Source organism: Dipodomys merriami, unplaced genomic scaffold, assembly GCF_024711535.1.
Source record: "Dipodomys merriami isolate MVZ:Mamm:240054 unplaced genomic scaffold, mDipMer1.0.p SCAF_28, whole genome shotgun sequence".
Lineage (NCBI taxonomy): Eukaryota > Metazoa > Chordata > Mammalia > Rodentia > Heteromyidae > Dipodomys > Dipodomys merriami.
Window position 1 is genome coordinate 7,262,446 of NW_027204270.1, and position 19,226 is coordinate 7,281,671.

General features: G+C 46.6%; 2 protein-coding genes across 2 annotated transcripts in view; one reads left to right on the forward strand and one right to left on the reverse strand.

Moving 5' to 3' along the window:
* The window catches only part of Mtor (mechanistic target of rapamycin kinase), a 124,588-nt gene that overhangs the window by 62,106 nt on the left and 43,256 nt on the right, over positions 1-19,226 (reverse strand). Inside the window, exons 26-28 of the mRNA XM_070037349.1 lie at positions 16,225-16,367; positions 12,952-13,114; positions 12,696-12,841 (exon numbers count right to left, since the gene is read on the reverse strand). Coding sequence (XP_069893450.1) covers positions 12,696-12,841; positions 12,952-13,114; positions 16,225-16,367 — 452 coding nt within the window. The remainder of the gene's footprint in view (positions 1-12,695; positions 12,842-12,951; positions 13,115-16,224; positions 16,368-19,226) is intronic.
* On the forward strand, positions 1,319-7,438 carry Angptl7 (angiopoietin like 7). Its single transcript, XM_070036946.1, has 5 exons — positions 1,319-2,080; positions 4,387-4,487; positions 4,952-5,146; positions 5,971-6,169; positions 6,380-7,438. The coding sequence occupies exons 1-5, from the start codon at positions 1,711-1,713 to the stop codon at positions 6,547-6,549; spliced, it is 1,035 nt and encodes a 344-aa protein (XP_069893047.1). The 5' UTR covers positions 1,319-1,710; the 3' UTR covers positions 6,550-7,438.

Below are 19,226 nucleotides of genomic sequence, written 5' to 3' on the forward strand. Positions count from 1 at the left end.
GTGGCTCAGTGGTAGAGTGCTTGCCTTGCATGCATGAGGCCCTGGATTCAATTCCTCAGCACCACATAAGCAGAAAAAAGCAGGAAGTGGCGCTGCAGCTCAAGTGGTAGGGTGCTAGCCTTGAGCTGAAGAGCTGAGGGACAGAGCCCAGGCCCAGGGTTCAAGCCCCAAGACCGACAAAAACAAACAAACAAACAATAAAAATGACAATGACCCTATTTTTCAGATACAAAATCATCTATCAGTAAAGGAGATTAATTTCTAATTATACATCACATAAAAGAGTTGGTACTGAGCTGGGAATGTGACTTAGTGGTAAAATGCTTGCCTTACATGCATGAGGTGCTGGGTTTGACTCTTTAGTACCACATAACAGAAAAAGCTAGAAGTGGCACCGTGTCTCAAGTGGTAGGGTGCTAGCCTTGAGCAAAAGCGGCTCAAGGATAGTGCCCAGGCCCTGAGTTCAAGCTCCAGGACTGGCAATAAAAAACCAAAAACCAAAAGCCCCAACCAAACAACAACAACAACAAAAACCAGAAAGAAAAAAGAGTTGATAATCAGGAGAGAAAACATTTCCATCTCGGTATGAGGAACTCACTGTGTACACACTGGAAAATACAGCTATTTCTATGCTTCAAAAAATTACAAATCACACTGTATAGGAGGGAAATGAGACTCTTGGTATGGATTCACCAGGATAAAGGGGTGTTATTCTCCACACTTTAATACGTTTCACGTTTTGAACCACAGGCTAAGGGTGGGCCTGTTCGCTGTGCCTGAAGATGGACCCAAACGTGGGTAGCCAATCCCAGAACCACGCCTGCGTGGCTGCATTTTCATCTCTGCTATAGGCGTCTGACACCTCCTTGCAAAACAGTGAGAGAAGCGAATACTGGCCCACTCTTTTATGGAAAGACAGAATGTGTAAAAAGAAAGACCATCTCATGGATACAAATGGCAGTCTTTGCTTCCTAAGATACTTATTTTAGCCTCCTATTTCTAGAACTTTCCTAAGTTCGATTCAGGTTCCACAAGGCCAGAGAAAGGAACATCCAGCCTTGTTAAAAGCACCTTCAGTAGATGCCAAGATGCACCAGAGCCTCATGTAAACAGCATGGATTACATTAGCAGGCCTCCCTGGATGAGCGGACTCTTATTCCCAATTCTCTCTCGCCTACCTCACCCTCACCCCATGGTTATATAACCTTCAGGATGGAATTTGGAAATTCCTCTGATCTAGCCTGCCTGCGTTAGAGCTGAGCCAGTGGCTGGCAGGGGCATAATCTAATAGGCAAAACTGGAAAACATGCAAGTCCTCTTCTGAGCCCAGACACTGTGCAAGCAAGGAAAGAAAGACTCGCCCTGTCTCCTTCCTCCCCTCCTCTGGCCTAAGCCTACACTGACTTCACCCAACAAGCACCTGACCCTCCCAGATGTGGTGGGCGGGGCGAAAGGCCCTCACAGGGCCATGGTGGGGTGGAGGTACAGGCACAAACAATATTTAAGATGCTGACTTGGTGGAGTATTCAGGCCTGGGAAGAACGCAGTAAGATATCCATTAGGCTCCACCTTCAGAGACTTTGAGCTTTGAGAAACACTAAGAAAGAGCAAAGAGAGAAAAACGCCAAGTGGAAGACCATCCAGAGAGAAACGTTAAGACCCGCTCTCACTCTGCAGGATTTCCAGAGGGCACATTCAGGGCTTTGAAAGATGCTGAAAAATCACCTCTCAGCTGTGACCTGGCTCTGCGTCTTCCTCGTGGCCTTTGTCAGTCACCCAGTGTGGCTGCAGAAGCCCCCGAAGCGCAAGACACCTGCACAGCTGAAAGCAGCCGCCTGCTGCGAGGAGATGAAGGAGCTCAGAGCCCAGGTGGCCAACCTAAGCAGCCTGCTGGCTGACTTGAGCAAGAAGCAGGAGAGTGACTGGGTCAGTGTGGTCATGCAGGTGATGGAGCTGGAGAGCAACGGCAAGCGCATGGAGTCGCGGCTCACAGATGCTGAGAGCAAGTACTCCGAGATGAACAACCAGATCGACATCATGCAGCTGCAGGCGGCGCAGACCATCACACAGACCTCCGCAGGTAAGGGGGGCGGGTCCTCACACTGGGCCCCGCCTCCCAGCCAAGCAGCTGGGGGGCTCCCCAGTCACAGAAGGGTGCTAGGTAAACACTCACCAGCATAACTGCAGGGCAGCGGGTGCTCTGGTAGCCTGCACTTTCCCCCCAGTGAAGGCTTATGGAGTAGTTCTTTTGGATCTAGTGCTCTGTGTTGGCTAGTGTGTTCACAGGTTGCTTTAATCATACAGTGTCTCAGCAAGTGAGAAGGTATGAATTCTCGCCTGGAGGCACTGAGCCATGACCTGGTTGGCCCAAAGTCACACAGCAAGTGCTGGAGGCAAAGTTAACTTCGCGTTGGGTGACACAGCTATGCCACTTCCTTACCAAGAGCTGACACGTTGTACTCAATCTCAGAGACAAGAAGGAATTCCATTCATTACTACATGAGTATTATTCAATACAAGGGTCTGGAAGAGTTCCTGGAAATGGGCATTTATGTAATTTTATTTCCTCTTCCTGCAAATCCATCTCCCCTCAGGGCTCAGAATTAAAAGTAGACACATTGTCCAGAGACTTTTTGAAGAAGCCCTTGATGCTCAGTAAAGGACAGGCTCTTTGGGTTTCCCTAATCCTAGTCTTCAATTTTTTTTCCTCCTTAGTTTCAAATAAAGTTCTCCCAAATAATGTAAAAAGTAAATGCAATGGTGAAACGTGGCCTCTTTTAGTGGCCAAAAATAAAGTCTATTTAATGTTTTCTTTTGAAAAATAACTTTCAGCTGCTGTTAGCCTGGCATAGATTTACTGTTTGAGGTAAGTGTGGTTTTCTAAAATTATCAGAAAATATTAGTTGCAATATTAGAGCATATCCTACTTGGCACATCATTTCTTACTAATATGAAAGGCTGCTGGTTGCGTTATAAAGAAAGACAAAGGGGAAGACATGCCTACTTTTCGATGAGGAAGTCCCTGGATGCCCTCAGTGCAAACAATGGAAAAGTTTTAACATGAAGTTAAGCTTGAAAATTCTACTCTCTAAACAAATGTGTATACATCACTTCCTGACACTGTGGGATTAAAAAGGTACCCTTAGGACATTTTTGAGACAGGTGAGTCTTGTCTGTGAGATGAAAGCAGACAGGTGGAAGGCCAGGCTAGACCGGGGAATCTGATCATATCACTTCCTGCAGGTCTAGATTAGGGCTCTTTCCTCATCCCAAGGCAGGGTCTCTGGGAAGCCAATGCAGCTCCCCTGCCAGGCCTCTTATTCTTGCACAGGACACAATCTTTTTCTTTTCTGTGAGCTAGGAGTGGGTCATTTCTATACTCTAAATATGTAGGCTCTGGACCAAGTTAAGTTGGGACTTTCTGAGAGTAGACCTCCTCCTCCTCCCTTCTTCCAGCTGCTCTATCAGATGGGACTGGAGCACCCTGGACAATTCCCGTGATGGCAGCATCGCCATTTGCCATACTTGTGCTTTTTTAAAGATCCCAGTTCAGATGGAAAGCAGAAAGCGTCTCCTGATAGCAAGAGCCTGCTCTCTAATTCCTATCAGAAGCTGCTGCTTCTTTCAAAACCCACTTTGCTATTTGGAACATGAAGACCAAACCCAGCAGCACAGAGAAGTTAGCCCCAAGCTCAGCAAGAAAGTATTTACATCAACCCCGGAAGAAAGAACTGGACAATCTCATTTCCTTGTTTTAACAAAACTTTCTGGGGAGTCCTCAAAGGGTTCCTTGGAGCCCTGATGTTCATTTAAGCACCTAAAATGGTTAAGACTGGGGAGAGAGAAAATTGTAAAATCCATCTCCTTTAATTAGGACCCAGGTGACAGTAGCTATTACTCCAAGAAACAACAAAAGCAAATGGGCTAGGGACATGGCTCAAGTGGTAGAGTGCCTGCCCAGCAAGTTTGAGTCCCTGAGTTTTTGCTGCAAAACAGTAGCAAAAACAAATTAAGAAAAACAGACCAGACCTTCTGACATATTCATGCCTCATTCTCTAGTAGAGGTGGCTGTCCAAGAAGTCTGATGCTTCTCACAGGGACATCTATTAAGCAGCCCTCATACGCTGTACCATTTCTAGAATCATGGCTACAACTACAGCAGGATCACTTTCCTCAGGCGTAACCTGAAACAACTTGTTTCATTGTCCCATTGATACCTCTCACCACTAGCAAAGCCCAGTCTCCTGATGGCCACCTTTCCAAATGGACAGTGTTTGGGGATTACCATGGCATGTGAGATAGAAATGGAGACAGTTCTGGTGCAGCAGGCACACCTGCCCACCCAGAGCCCGAGCCTCCACTCATCCTACATATGCCCCTTCACAGATGCTATCTATGACTGCTCGTCCCTGTACCAGAAGAACTACCGCATCTCTGGAGTGTACAAGCTTCCTCCCGATGAATTCCTGGGCAGCCCTGAGCTAGAGGTGAGGTTACTACAGCCCACTTACCCGTTTCCCATGGCTGGTTCTCCACCCCCAAAGACATGCAGACAGCAGGGCTTGTCACAAGGCAAAAACACATGATGACTGGAGAGCTGTGCAAGCACTCAATTTATGGGTCCTCTATTCTCTAAATCCAGGCATCTGTCTGGTCCCTTCAAATCATTATCAACTAAACATCAAGTCTTCTAAAAAAAGATTCGATAACTATAGCCATCATGTCATTAGTTTCATCTCAACATGCCCTCGAACAGCTCTTCCTCAGGGGTGTTGGGAGAGAGAAGTGAAGGGGAGATGGGAAGTTCTCAGTTCTTCCTGAGCTAGCTGAGGATAATGTCACCAACCCTGCCTCAGCTCCCCATTGTAGGGGCTCTGGTGAAGCACACACCCTCCAGCTCCCGCTCTCTTCCCCTGCAAGGCCCTAACCAGAGCATCCTCCTCTGCTCCAGGTGTTCTGTGATATGGAGACTGCAGGTGGAGGCTGGACTATCATCCAGAGACGCAAGAGTGGCCTTGTCTCCTTCTACCAAAACTGGAAGCAATACAAGCAGGGCTTTGGCAGCATCAGGGGGGACTTCTGGCTGGGGAATGAGCACATCCACCGGCTCACCAGACAGCCAACACGGCTTCGTGTGGACATGGAGGTAAGCACAAGGCTCGAGGTCCCAGGATGGGCCCACGTCCATCACACATATCCATGCCCGACTCTGGAGGCCTCATATTACATCAACATATCACATCACACCCATTACAGAGCTGCACAGATGGCACAGAGCTGCGATGGCTTCCCGACAGGCTGCAGTACAGTTGAGGAAGTTTCTCTCTTTTTCTCTTCTTCCCTATTTCTCAGTAAAACAGGGCTGCAGTTGGCTCAGGACAAGGCTGACTCAGACCAGACAGGGCAAGCTCAAGTGTCAATGGGGCCACAACACCACCGTCATTGCTTGGGCCTGGGGCAGGATGCTGGTTGGTCTCAAGGCACTCACTTTCTCTTCACATTGCTCTTATCACATCCCTTAGTGCAATCTAGAAGAAACAGGTCTACAGCTTTAGACAGGGCAAAGGGCACAGAAAGACCACTTAAGTCTATGTGGTCCATCTGACTCAAAACTCTCGCTAACTAGATGTAACAAGCTATAAAATCTTGGGCTGGGAAGGTGGCTCAGTGGTAGAGCGCTTGCCTTGCAAGCCTGAGGCCCTGGGTTCGATTCCTCAGCACCACATAAGCAGAAAAAGCCAGAAGTGGTGCTGTGGTTCAAGTGGTAGAGCGCTAGCCTTGAGCTGAAGGGCTGAGGGACAGCGCCCAGGCCCAGAGTTCAGGCCCCACAACTGACCAAAAAAAAAAAAAAAATCTCACCAGAGTCACACCTATGAAAAGCTATCTGGCTACAGGGCTAGAGAGTGAGGAGAGGCACGGGATGCTATGAAGCCCTCTGCCGTTTCTCTAAGGCTCTGCTCTCCCTACCAGGACTGGGAGGGCAACATGCGCTTCGCAGAGTACAGCCATTTTGCTCTGAGCAATGAATTCAATAGCTACCGCCTCTTCCTGGGGAACTACAGTGGCAATGTGGGCAAGGACGCCCTCCTCTACCACAACAACACCGTCTTCAGTACCAAGGACAAGGACAACGACAACTGCTTGGACAACTGTGCCCAGCTCCGCAAAGGTGAGATTTGGGGTGAGGGAGGAGAGGTGTGGGTATAAGCCCAGGGGTCTCACTTGAGGACGGAGAGAATGTCCAGCTGTGCTGCTGCCGCTGTGGCCCTGGTGACTTCATTGTTATTGGCTCTGTCTGCTTCCCTGCTGCTTGGTCAGTCTATTCTGTAATCTCAAGGGAGAGTGTGCTGAGATACAGCCTGATCCTTTCTCGTGCCAGGAGGATACTGGTACAACTGCTGCACTGACTCCAATCTCAACGGGGTATACTACCGCCTAGGGGAGCACAGGAAGCACCTGGATGGCATCACCTGGTATGGCTGGCATGGGGCCACCTACTCCCTCAAACGGGTGGAGATGAAGATCCGCCCCGAAGCCTTCAAGCCCTGAAAGGAGGCCTCTGGGGCGCAGGGCTGCAGAAGTGAGGGCAGGTAGGCTGGGAGGAGGGTACAGAATGGGTAAAGATGAGGACCGGCCCACCACCTCTGGTGGGAGTCATTCTCTGAGGAGTATGGCAGAACTAGTATGCGGGCTGCGAAGTGAGCACATGGGCATGCTAAAATTGTAAGTACCAAGGCTGTTACGGCAAATGGATGAAGCATTTAAGCCCAGTGAGCCCTGCCACAGACTCGCAGAATTCTCAGGGTGCAGGGCTGAGTGGCTCCCTCTGCCCCTGATCTGCCCACAGAGTGGCAGCTCCTTTTTTCCACATGATTTATCTGTGGGGAAATAAAATGGTGAGGACACTTTGCCCATTTTCTGCATATGAAAAAAACAGCAAACCCCCTTTGCTATAAAAAAGAACTATGATTTTCTTGTCAAAAGAGAGACTTTGAATATTACAAAAAGGACCAGAAGTTGGTGGTGGAGGAGGGCAATTTTTAAACCCAGTGACATTATCTTTGGTTTATATGCTTAAAAAAATCTCAAACCTTGTTGGGCTGGCGATGAGTTAGTCTAGGCTGGTCCTCCTTAGAGGAGGCTCTCGGGCCCTGGGCCTTGCAGGCAGAATCTGGGCCTCTTCCTGCTCACCTGGGTCAGAGACTAGCACTGAAAGTTGCCACCTGGATATGGCAGAGTGGGAGGTGGACAAAGTCCCTCAATATTTGCACAAAACTGACTTAAAACATTCCCAGTCAACATATTTATGGATTCAAAGAGCTCCCTTTTCTATTTTGTAAGAAGTGGCTGAAAAATGAAGGTAGATGGCGCTATGGTTAACAATCTGTGCTGTACATAAGCACCTGGCTTTGTAAAACTAAAATATTACAGTTGGTGTTTAAACATTTCAAGTGTCATTTCCTTCTACAATAAACACTTTTAAAATGAGTATTTTCTAAGGTTTTTGTTTTAACCTTTACTATTTAAGAGTATGATCAAAAATTAAAAACAAAAACTTAAGAGCATGAACAGTGAAAAAGGGTCTCTGAGTTAGCTTCAGAATTTGGGGATACCGGGGCTTGGAAGGTGGTTCAGTGGTAGAGCGCTTGCCTTGCATGCCTGAGGCCCTGGGTTCGATTCCCCAGCACCACATAAGCAAAAAGAAAAAAGCCGGAAGTGGCGCTGTGGCTCAAGTGGTGGAGCGCTAGCCTTGAGCTGAAGAGCTGAGGGACAGCGCCCAGGCCCAGAGTTCAGGCCCCATGACCGGACCCAAAAAAAAAAAGAATTTGGGGATACCAGAGGAGGAGGAGGAAGTCACAAACAAAAAGGCAAGGGCACAGGTCGCTACACTGTTGAGATGAGACCCCCAGCCCCTATGGGAGCCACTGCCACCACTTGACTTCAAAATGTATCACATTCAAACACGCCTACTTTGTACTTGATACAGAGAAGAAAATCATCTGTACCCATCAAGAGTGTCAAGTCACTCTTGACTTGTGGGAAGTCCTTCTCCTTTCCAAAGAGAACCAATCCCCCTGAGTGGGGAAGCTTAATGCTAAGTATTTTCTATTGTACCTGTGGTTGATTGTTCGGAATGAACTCTACCTTGGAAGCTAGACATAGAGAAGTAAAGATTGAGGAATCAAAATTTGAGGCCAATCCAGGCACAAGAGCTCACAAGTTTTTCTCAACCAATAACTGGGTATGGGGCACACACCTGTCATCCGAAGCACGAAGAGCTGGGTCACTGTCCAGGCCGGCCCAGGCGTAAAGCAGGAGCCTACCTTGAAAATCACCAATGCAAAAAGGAACTGGCAGAGTGATGCAAGTGGTAGAGTACCTGCTTAGCAAGTGTAAGGCTTCAGTTCAAATCCCAGTACTGCCAAAAACAACACAAGAACCAGGAGCCGGGCGCTGATGGCTCAAGCCTGTAATTCTAGCTACTCAGGAGGCTGAGAGCTGAGGATTGTGGTTCAAAGCTAGCCTGGGCAGGAAAGTCTGTGAGACTCTTATCTCCAAAAAACCACCAGAAAGGGGCTGGGAAGTGGCTCAGTGGTAGAGTGCTTGCCTTGCATGCCTGAGGCCCTGGGTTCGATTCCTCAGCACCACATAAGCAAAAAGAAAAAAAGCCAGAAGTGGCGCTGTGGCTCAAGTGGTAGAGTGCTAGCCTTGAGCTGAAGAGCTGAAGGACAGCGCCCAGGACCCTAAAAAAAAAAAAGAAAAACACCAGAAAACTGGAAGTGGAGCTGTGGCTCAAGTGGCAGAGCGCTAGCCTTGAGCTGAAGAGCTGAGGGACAGTGCCCAGGCCCAGTGTTCAAGCCCCATGACGAACAAAAAACAAAAAAGAACCATGGGGATTTTCCAAGAAATAAGTTAGCAGCTACTCCAGAGTAAGGCTTCCTAGGGACAGATATTCAAAAGAAACTTCTTCAGGCAAGCCAAAGAATCTGGGATGCTTGGCAGCAGGCTGCTACAAGACACAGACAGAAAGAACAAAGCTTACAGGGTGAAGAGAGGTAACTGATGATTCTCCACCCCAACCCCATCCCCATTTCCTTTATATCTCATGACTAAAAATTCCATGAGGCTTTTATTATTTATTTTTCTTCCCCAAAGACCAGGACTGGAACTTGGTATCTGATGCTTTTGTTCATGGGTTGGCACTGTACCACCTAAGGGATGCCTGTAAACACCCCCAAAGCTATCTCTCTCTCTCTCTCTCTCTCTCTCTCTCTCTCTCTCTCTCTCTTTCGACCTTTAATTTAAATTAGCTTCTGTGGTTTGAGAGAAACTTCTTTGAGAGAGGCAGGCAGAGGGTATAGGGAGACACTACTTTCCCGACCCCATGGGGGGGGGGGTGAGCAGACTCTTCATGGCATTTCCCAAACTGCTCTAGTGTAGATTAACTATGGATGCCAAAGCGGTGGCCTAGCACAGTCTCCAACTTGAAAGAGGGCAGAATCGCCAGGAACAGAGCCTGGTGTTGCTTCTGAAATCCAGGACTACATTTTTCTGACCAGGTCCTCTATGAAATGTGAGAAGGGACACAAATGAACAGGACTATGCAAAGGACACAGACAAAACAGCCTGACAGGCTCAGCCATCTGGTAAGCCCTGGACATTTTTGTTTTTCTTTTTGAAGATTTCTCAGTCAGAAATATTTTTATTAAAAAGGGGTACATGCCAAGTCTGGGCAGTGAAAGCATCCAGCTAGGATCAGATTCTAGCCTCTAAGGGAGAAGAAGAAAGGCAGGCAGCATGCTAGCTAAGCAAGAGCCCCACAGCTAGAAATCTAACATCCTCACATTTACTCTCCGCCAAGAAGCAATTGTATTTACTAACAGATGGGAGCTTTGAGGAGATAGCTGCCCTATATGCTGTCTAGATGTTAGCCTGATTTGGTTTGTTACTTTATCCTGGAATAGATATGTAAAAAAGCCAATAGGTTCACAGACAGGTAGCTGAACTCAGCAGTAAGACAACAACAGTCAACAGAATACAGTTAAAAAAGAAAAAAGCTAGGGCTGGGAAGGTGGCTCAGTGGTAGAGCGCTTGCCTTGCATGCTCAAGGCCCTGGGTTCTATTCCTCAGCACCACATAAGCAAAAAGAAAATAGCCGGAAGTGGCACTGTGGCTCAAATGGTAGAGCTCTAGCTTTCAGCTGAAGAGCTGAGGGACAGCGCCCAGGCCCAGAGTTCAGGCCCCATGACCGGACCCCAAAAAACAAACAAACAAAAAAAAAAACTAATAGGAGAAACAGATACACTATTTAAGCCAAGGCCCCTGTCTCCAAACAAAAAGGAGACAAATTGCCAAAGGGAATGTAAGAATAGAATAAAGTAGTTTGATTTGGCAGGGAGGAGTGTATTCACAGTCAAAACAGGTACAATGTGTGTAATTTATTGAGGCTGGGATAGGGAAAGGAATTTCACTATGAAGTCTCCAGTAGCCACTAGAGAAGAACTCAATCTATGACTTTAGAGACACCTGCCCAAGACCAGGCACAAGAAAGAGGCAGCTGGGCTGGGAAGGTGGCTCAGTGATAGAGTGCTTGTCTTGCATGCATGAGGTCCTGGGTTTGATTCCTTAACACCACATAAGCAGAAAAGGTCAGAAGTGGTGCTATGGCTCAAGTGGTAGAGTGCTAGCCTTGAGCTGAAGAGCTGAGGGACAGCGCCCAGGCCAGAGTTCAGGCCCCATGGCCAGAAAAAAAAAAAAGAAAAAGAAAGAGGCAGATATGGGCCACACACACATGCAGCAGTGGTGAGATCCCTGGGAGGAGTCTGTCTCCAGGCTCCCATCCAGAGGACTAGGACTGTATGTGGGCAGTTTGTCCAAACAACTTTGCCTCTGGTTAGTTCTATAATGTTCCCTGGTAAAGATGACAGCGTACCACCACAATGGTGCTTAGGAAAAGCAGTACTGCAGCATCAGAGTGAAAGCTGCAACAGAAACATCAAAGAAAGGTACTGGGAGGCCCAGGAGACCATCTGAAGGAAGCAAAACTGTGAGGCAAGCTGAGTAGGCTAAGAGGCCTGAGGAGCAAAGAAGCATGGCTCTTTTTTAGTACAGAGTTTAAAAATAAAATAGCCCGCCGGGCGCTGGTGGCTCACGCCTGTAATCCTAGCTATTCAGGAGGCTGAGATCTGAGGATCGCGGTTCAAAGCCAGCCCGGGCAGGAGAGACCGTGAGACTCCTATCTCCAATAAACCACCAGAAAACCGGAAGTGGCGCTGTAGCTCAAGTGCTATAGTGCTCGCCTTGAGCTGAAGAGCTGAGGGACAGCGCCTAGGCCCAGAGTTCAAGCCCCATGACCGACAAAAAAAAATAAAAATAAAAAAATAAAAATAAAATAGCCAAGGCCAATTTGCAGGGAATTCAGAGAAGTTATTTTCTATTGCATTGGCTTAAAAAGTGAAACAACCTCCTTGAACACTTTCAGTGCCCTGACTGTCTTAAAGATACTCTATGATTCTCTCAAATAGAGGGAGGGATGACGAGGCCACACACAGATCTCAAATAGAAAAGTCAACAAGGACATTAATGGATGAAACTTGTTACTGTCATTGATGTTAAGGTATTCAGTAAACATATTTTCTACTAGTTATTACATGAGATTGTGTTACCTAAGGCAGGCAGGTAGAGGAGGAAGGGAAGAGTCACAGGTGTTCACACTTACTAAGCTTACTTGATGTGCAAACATTCCTCCTGGGTCTCATGTTTACAACTGTCCCTAGGCCACAAATCAACATCCTCCAGGTTTGGGCAGAAATAGAATTCCATGTGATGTGACGGGAATGCTTTTCAGCATCTGCTCAAAGACAGAGCGCTAGCTATTCTAATAGATAGCTACTAACAGCAGAGTACTCAGCTATGTAAAAATCTAGTGAAATGAAGGCAGCCCCAAGCTGAGCAGGCTCTATCAGCCAGGAGAGAAACTTCTCAGGCACTGAATTTCCCTTAACTATTGGCAATGAAAAGATGACCGGTGTTAGCATTCCAGGATGATTGGTTCCAGAGTTAATATTATCTGATAATCTTAATGGATGTAAGCAGTTCTCTGGGAATTGAAGCTCAAGTTTCTGGCTGCTTGCAGTATTATAACAGCACAAAATTTATTAAACAACCTCTTCTGTCCATGCCCAGGAGATCAAAACCATCTTAGTAGAGGAGAAAAAGTAACCAAAATCAAAGGAAAAAGACCATTGGATCCCATACGTTGTTCTGACTTTTGTAATCACAGAATGTCAAAGGGGGAAGACTCAAGCCCCAGTAGATTCAGACACTAATACCTCACCCTGCTTTGGGTGTCCACTAAGGTCCAGGACCCAGTGAATCCTAAACCTGTCAAGAGCACACTATCTAACCAAAATCTGTGTTCCAAATCTGTGCTTCCACGCTGGTGTGACCATGGAATTGCCTTGGGACTATTTTTTCTGGGATGAGAAAGCACAGGATGGAAAACAATGGGAGTTTGGGTGGGAAGGGTCAGCAGATAGGATAATCATAGCTAGACAACTGCAAGCACATGTCCTTAAATGTGCTGGCCAGACCAGGTGACACAATCTCCAAGTGACTCCAGTGTATGGCACCAGGCAGCAGGAGACAAGAGCAGAAGTGGATGGAGCAGCAGATGAAAAGTACTGATGGCCTACCTGATGAGGGACTCAAGGATGGCAGGCGTGGGACCTTTCTGGAACTCCAGTTCTTTGTAGTGCAGTGCTTTGGCATATGCGCGGCACTTGGCAGCTCTCTCGCCCAGCAGAACAATGCCATTGTCGTCTCTCAGTGGCAGGGGGCCCTGAAGGAGATCAGACCCCCATAGCATGGGAAAATGGTAGATGGGATGTCTCCCCTCCCACCAGCAGGTCCTCTGTCATCCTCCATCTGGACAATGGAGAAAAGTCTTACCTTGTCGCTGTGTTCCATGAATTCAGCCAAATTTAGGAGTGTTTGTGTGACTTCAGCAATGTCTTGAGAGGTAAGGGCCAGCTCAATACTTCTGATGAGCTCATCCTGCTGGTCTTCATTCAGTTCAGACCAGCATGACACAAACGCAGCATTGAAGAGATCTCTGAAGGGAGGAGAGAAAGAAGTGGAAATCTTCCCATGACTGACACCATCAAGTCAATCAATTTGCTTCTGGTTTATGTGACTTCAGTTACACAGACTAGAACTGTCCAATAGAACTTGTTGGAAACTATCTAAATCTTCACTGAACAATATGGTAATCACTGGTCATTAAGCACTTGAACTGTGGCAAAGTATACCTAAAAAAGCGAGTTCTAGGTTTTATTTAAATTTACTGACATTGCGAGTACAATACACCTTCATCAATGTTATTCCTTTCATTGTTCTCCCCCATCTCTCCCAATATCACCCATCCCCTCAATTTACCCTGATTCTATTTTCACATATATATATATATCACATATCTCATAAATGGATAAGGTGAATTGCAACCCCTTTATACTACTTAAAGGTAATTTTAAACATTAAGTTATAATAACCACATATGGCTACTGACTACCTTATCACACGGTGCAGGTATAGACACTGCAACCTCCAGAGGACTGAAAACATGAGAGGGGAAGAAGAACACACAAAGTAGTTTTTCTCCACAGGCGCATTACTTGGCACCTTCTGCATCATTCCTCTTCACTAGAGGGGATGGGACAGTAAGGGGACTTCTAATACAGAAGTAGCTAGCGTTAAAAGTTAAAAAATAATAACCTTGGGCTGGGAAGGTGGTTCAGTGGTAGTGTTTGCCTTGCATGCATGAGGCCCTGGGTTCGATTCCTCAGTACCACATAAGCAGAAAAAAGCCAGAAGTGAGCTGTGGCTCAAGTGGTAGAGCACTAGCCTTGAACTGAAGAGCTGAGGGACAACGCTAAGGCCCAGAGTTCAGGTCCCACTACTGACAAAAACAAAACAAAAAAAAACTAGAAAACCTTCAAATGATTCTAGAGATGTTTCTTAGGCAATGTCCTAATTCCCTTTTTTTTGGTTGGTTGTAGGGCTTGAACTCTGGGCCTGGCCACTGTCCCTCAGCTCTTCAGCTCAAGGCGAGCGCTCTACCACTTGAGCTACAGCACCACTTCTGGTTTTCTAGTGGCTTATTGGAGATAGGAGTCTCATGATCTTTCCTGCCTGGGCTAGCTTTGAACCGCGATCCTCAGATCTCAGCCTCCTGAGTAGCTGCCCAGCGCCCAGCTGCAATGTCCTAATTTCTACGATCAGAATTGGCAAAGACAGCACCTGCTATTTCTTTCCATATACAACCAGAACCCCTAGTTCGAAAAAAGAAAGAAAAAAAGAGAGAGAGAAAGAGAAAGAGAGAGAGGGAGAGAGAGAGAAAGAGAGAGAGAGAGAGAGAGAGAGAGAAACAGACAACTAGAAGAAACTAGAAGTGAGGTGTCAGTGGCTCACACCTATAACCCTAGCTACTCAAGAGACTGAGACCTGGAGGATCACAGTTAAAAGCCAGTCCAGGCAAAAAGTCAAAGTTAACTCTATCTCCAGTTCACCAGCAAAATGTCAGATTAGAGGTGTGGCTCAAGTGGTAGAATGCCAGCCATGAGCAAAAAAGCTGAGCAAGAGTGCAAGGGCCTGAATCCAAGCCCTGAAACAGGCCAAAACCACAAACAAAACAAAAAAAAAAAAAAAGAAAAGGAGAAACTAGAAGCATTAGCCAAAAGAATCATATCTAGAAGTCTTAAAAGATCCTGTAACAAGCTGGGCGCTGGTGGCTCACGCCTGTAATCCTAGCTACTCAGGAGGCTGAGATCTGAGGATCACGGTTCAAAGCCAGTCCGGGCAGGAAAGACCGTGAGACTCCTATCTCCAATAAACCACCAGAAAACCGGAAGTGGCGCTGTAGCTCAAATGGTAGAGCGCTTGCCTTGAGCTGAAGAGCTGAGGGACAGCGCCCAGGCCCAGAGTTCAAGACCCACGACCAACAAAAAAAAAAAAAAAAAAAAAAGATCCTGTAACAGCTAGAGTCTTACAAACATCTGGAACAAGAGGTGCCATTTCTTTTCTTTTTGGTTGCCATTTCTGGGGCTTGAACTCAGGGCCTAAGCACTTCCCTGAGCTTCTTCTGCTCAAGGCTAGTGCTCTATCACTTCCAAGAATCACAGCATCACTTTCAGCCTTTTCTGAGTAGTTTATTGGAGAGTCTCACAGACTGTCCTGCCTGGGCTGACTTCAAATCACAATCCTCAGATCTCAGCCTTCTTAGTAGTTAGGATTATAGGCATGAGCCACTGGTGCCCGGCTAACAAGTACCATTTCTTTTCTTTCTTTCTTTTTTTTTTTGGAGGGGGGGCGGTCCGGTCATGGAGCCTGAACTCAGCCTGGGCGCTGTCCCTCAGCTCTTCAGCTCAAGGCTAGCATTCTACCACTTGAGCCACAGCGCCACTTCTGGCTTTTTCTGCTTATGTGGTACTGAGGAATCGAACCCAGGGCCTCATGCATGCAAGGCAAGCGCTCTACCACTGAGCCACCTTCCCAGCCCAACAAGTACCATTTCTAAAACCACTACAACAACTTGAAATTATCACATAGATGGACAATTTGCCATACCTGGCATTTAACTATAACTCTTTTCCCCACTTTTTTTTTTTTTGGTAAATATTGGGGAAGAAGACTTGTACACTCTGATAAACCCATAATATATGTGTGTGTACATAACATGTTGGAATCTGATGGAAAAAGCACAATGTGAAATACAAAGGATAACATAAAGACTAAGAGATGTCCTGTGCAAATTAAGAAAGAATTGTTCTTAATCTAGGTCAGAGTCCACATAGGCTCCTCAGTTAATGTATTTGTGACTATGTGAAAACGCTGTGTGTGTGTTTACCACAACCCCTGGGATGCCGCTGGGCTCAGAGGTGCCTGGGGCAGAAGAAGGTGTAGTGCGACAGCTGAGCATATGCCATCACACACTGGGGAAATAGGAAAGTCCTAAGAATGGTTACCATGCCAGGTAAATACATACAGTAAAACAACTGTGCTGATAAAAGTGAAATGAAATTCTTGCCTTTTGCTTCTTACTAATGGTAGCTTGTTAACTGTATCACCATGGTATGAGTCATTATAAACAATAAATGTTCATCACAGAAAAATCTTTTGTCACCAGGGAGAGAAAGCTGGGTGGAAGGGAGGCCTGACCCACCATACCTGGCCATTGGGTTGTAGGCTTGTGCCAGGGCCCAGCATGAGCGCAGGGAGGGCGATGAGGAGTCCTTCAGCAGCTCTAGGCTCAGCCGTCTCAGCCATTCCAGCCAGTCATCTTTGGAGACCCTCCTGGCTGCTCCCCAGGCCTGTGATCCCACCAGTGACAAGAGAAAACCACCAATTTTATGAGCCAGTTGCAAAGGGCCACCATTTTGTTGATGATTATACTATTTGGATTTATAAAATCACCTAAATTCCCATGATAAAATGCCTCCAAGACACAAATACAAAAGAACATTTAATTAAAGGGTATAAAGCAAAAGTTGTAATTGGTAGAACATACCACCATTTAGAAAAGGCCTATCTCACAACTCACTTGGCTGGTCTTTAACCATCAGCAAAGCAGAGTGCTGGAGAATCAGAATGGACAGGGCCTGTCACACTCAAGAGGACATTCAACAAAGCCTAATGGTCTCCAGCAAGGCATGACAGGAACAGAGTACCCTGCCTGAGGCTAGAACCCAGGATGCCGAGAGCAGAGAGTCCAACACAGGAAGAGGAAAGATAGGTTCACTCGTTCATGAGTCATACCACAGCCAGATGAAATGTGAGCTCAAAGCCACAGCTCTGAATCCAACAGATTTAATCACTACTCTCTAGTTTATCCTCTCTACCTTTCCTCAAAACTCTGAATTCTACAGGAATTAAGTGCATCACTGTGGGGCTGGGAGTTTGGCTCAAGGGTAAACACACACCTGTCATATTTGGGCAGCACAGGCTGATAGACGGAAAGACTGGGTTCTGGAGAGGACCAGCGTCTAGTACAGTGGCCAAAGCCACACTCCAGAGTTCAAAGCTATTAGGTAATTTACTGGCTGATGGTCAACTGTGCCTCAGCTTGCTTATCTGAAAAATGAAGGTGTGTTGAGGATTTACTAATAAGTGTAACGAATTTAGAATAGTGCTCAGCACAATGTTAGTTCTGTGTGTGAGCACCTATTTCTCTGAAATTAGAAACACTTGGCTGAAATCCTGGCCATTCAAAGCCTCAGACTTCAGCGTTCTAAGAACAATGAGTTTTACCATTGTCAAAGTGACATTTGCTTGAACTTGCCTAGCCCTAACTACTAAATCTTTTTCTTTTTTTTTCAGTTCTGTGACCAAGACTCAAGTTTGGTACCTGACACTTTCACTCATTGGCTAGCACTCTACCAAATGAGTCACACACACCTCCAACCCCAAGATCCTTCACTTCCTGGACCAGGCATGTTAATCCCCTTAAATTGAGGAAATCATTAAGTTATGGCAGTTTTCAAACTTGGACTGGTGAAGAGATCAGGGAATGAAAGGACCTCGGTGTGCCTGTGTGCTACACCACCCATCCGTCAGTGAACCATCATCTCCCTGGGACAAACCAGAGACTTGCTGTTCTGATAATCTACCAACAAGGGAAATTGCTCAAACTGTTATTATATACCAGAACCAATCTATAATTTCTTTTTCTAGTATAACTTAGGGCCTTGAGCTCTTGCTTGACCTTCTTACTCACAGCTTCATGAAGCTTACCACTTGAGCAAGCCACATACCTCCAGAACAGCTTTTTGCTGGTTAACGGAGATGAAATCTTTTGCAGATTTGTCTGCCTAGGCTGGCTTCAAACCATGATCTCAGATCTCAGCCTCTGAGCAGCTAGGATTAACAGGCGTGAGCCACAAGTGCTTAGCTTTCTGATGAGAATTTTTAAGAAGTGAAGAGAAGGAAGAGTGAGACTGATTACAAAAGACCTGACTTCTAGGCATGGTTCTGCTGCATGAAATGGGAACATCGAGTCCTTTTTTGTGCACAGCTTCTGGCTTCCTAATCACACAACAGATCTGTACATTACAGCATTGTGTATCACTTTAAAAGTTAGATGTAGGGCTGGGAAGGTGGCTCAGTTGTAGAGCGCTTGCCTTGCATGCCTGAGGCCCTGGGTTCGATTCCTCAGCACCACATAAGCAAAAAGAAAAAAGCCAGGAGTGGCGCTGTGGCTCAAGTGGTAGGGCGCTAGCCTTGAGCTGAAGAGCTGAGGGACAGTGCCCAGGCCCAGAGTTCAGGCCCCATGACTGGACCCGCCAAAAAAAAGTTAGATGTAAACAAAGAACTGTTTCTCCCTCTAAGGTAAGACTGCACCTAGGTAAGGCAGAGATAATTCAGCATAGTATTAAGAGAGTGAGCTCTAGATTTGTACTGACATCAAATCCTGGCTGCACCATTACTACTTGATAAATTGTCAAATTGCTTCATCTTCCTGCGTCAAAGTCCTCATCTACAGAGACAGCAGTGATTAACGCTAACCTCAAGAATTCTTAAAATGGGGGGGCTGGGAAGATGGCTCAGTGGTAGAGCGCTTGCCTTGCATGCATGAGGCCCTGGGTTCGATTCCTCAGCACCATATAAACAAAAAGAAAAAAGCCGGAAGTGGCGCTGTGGCTCAAGTGGTAGAGTGCTAGCCTTGAGCTGAAGAACTGAGGGACAGTGCCCAGACCCAGAGTTCAGGCCCCATGACCGGACCCCCCCCAAAAAAAAAAAAAAAGAATTCTTAAAATGGGAGCTAGGAAGATGGCTCAGTGGTAGAGTGCTTGCCTTGCATGCATGAGGCCCTGGGTTCGACTGCTCAGCACCACATAAGCTGCAAGTGGCGCTGTGGCTCAAGTGGTAGAGTGCTAGCCTTGAGCTGAAGAGCTGAGGGACAGCGCCCAGGCCCAGCGTTCAGGCCCCACAACTGCCCCCCCCCAAAAAAAAGAATTCTTAAAATGATGAAGAATAGATCATTAAAGACAAAATGCTCACAACACTGCCAAATGTAGTGATGCATGCTTGTAATCCCAGCATTTAGAAAGCTGAGGTAGAAGGACTGAGTTTAAGGCCAGCCTGGGCCACAGTGAGACCATCTTTCAAAAACAGAGCAATATTAAACTAGGGACAATGGTATATACCCATAATGCTAGTTACTGGAGAGGCTG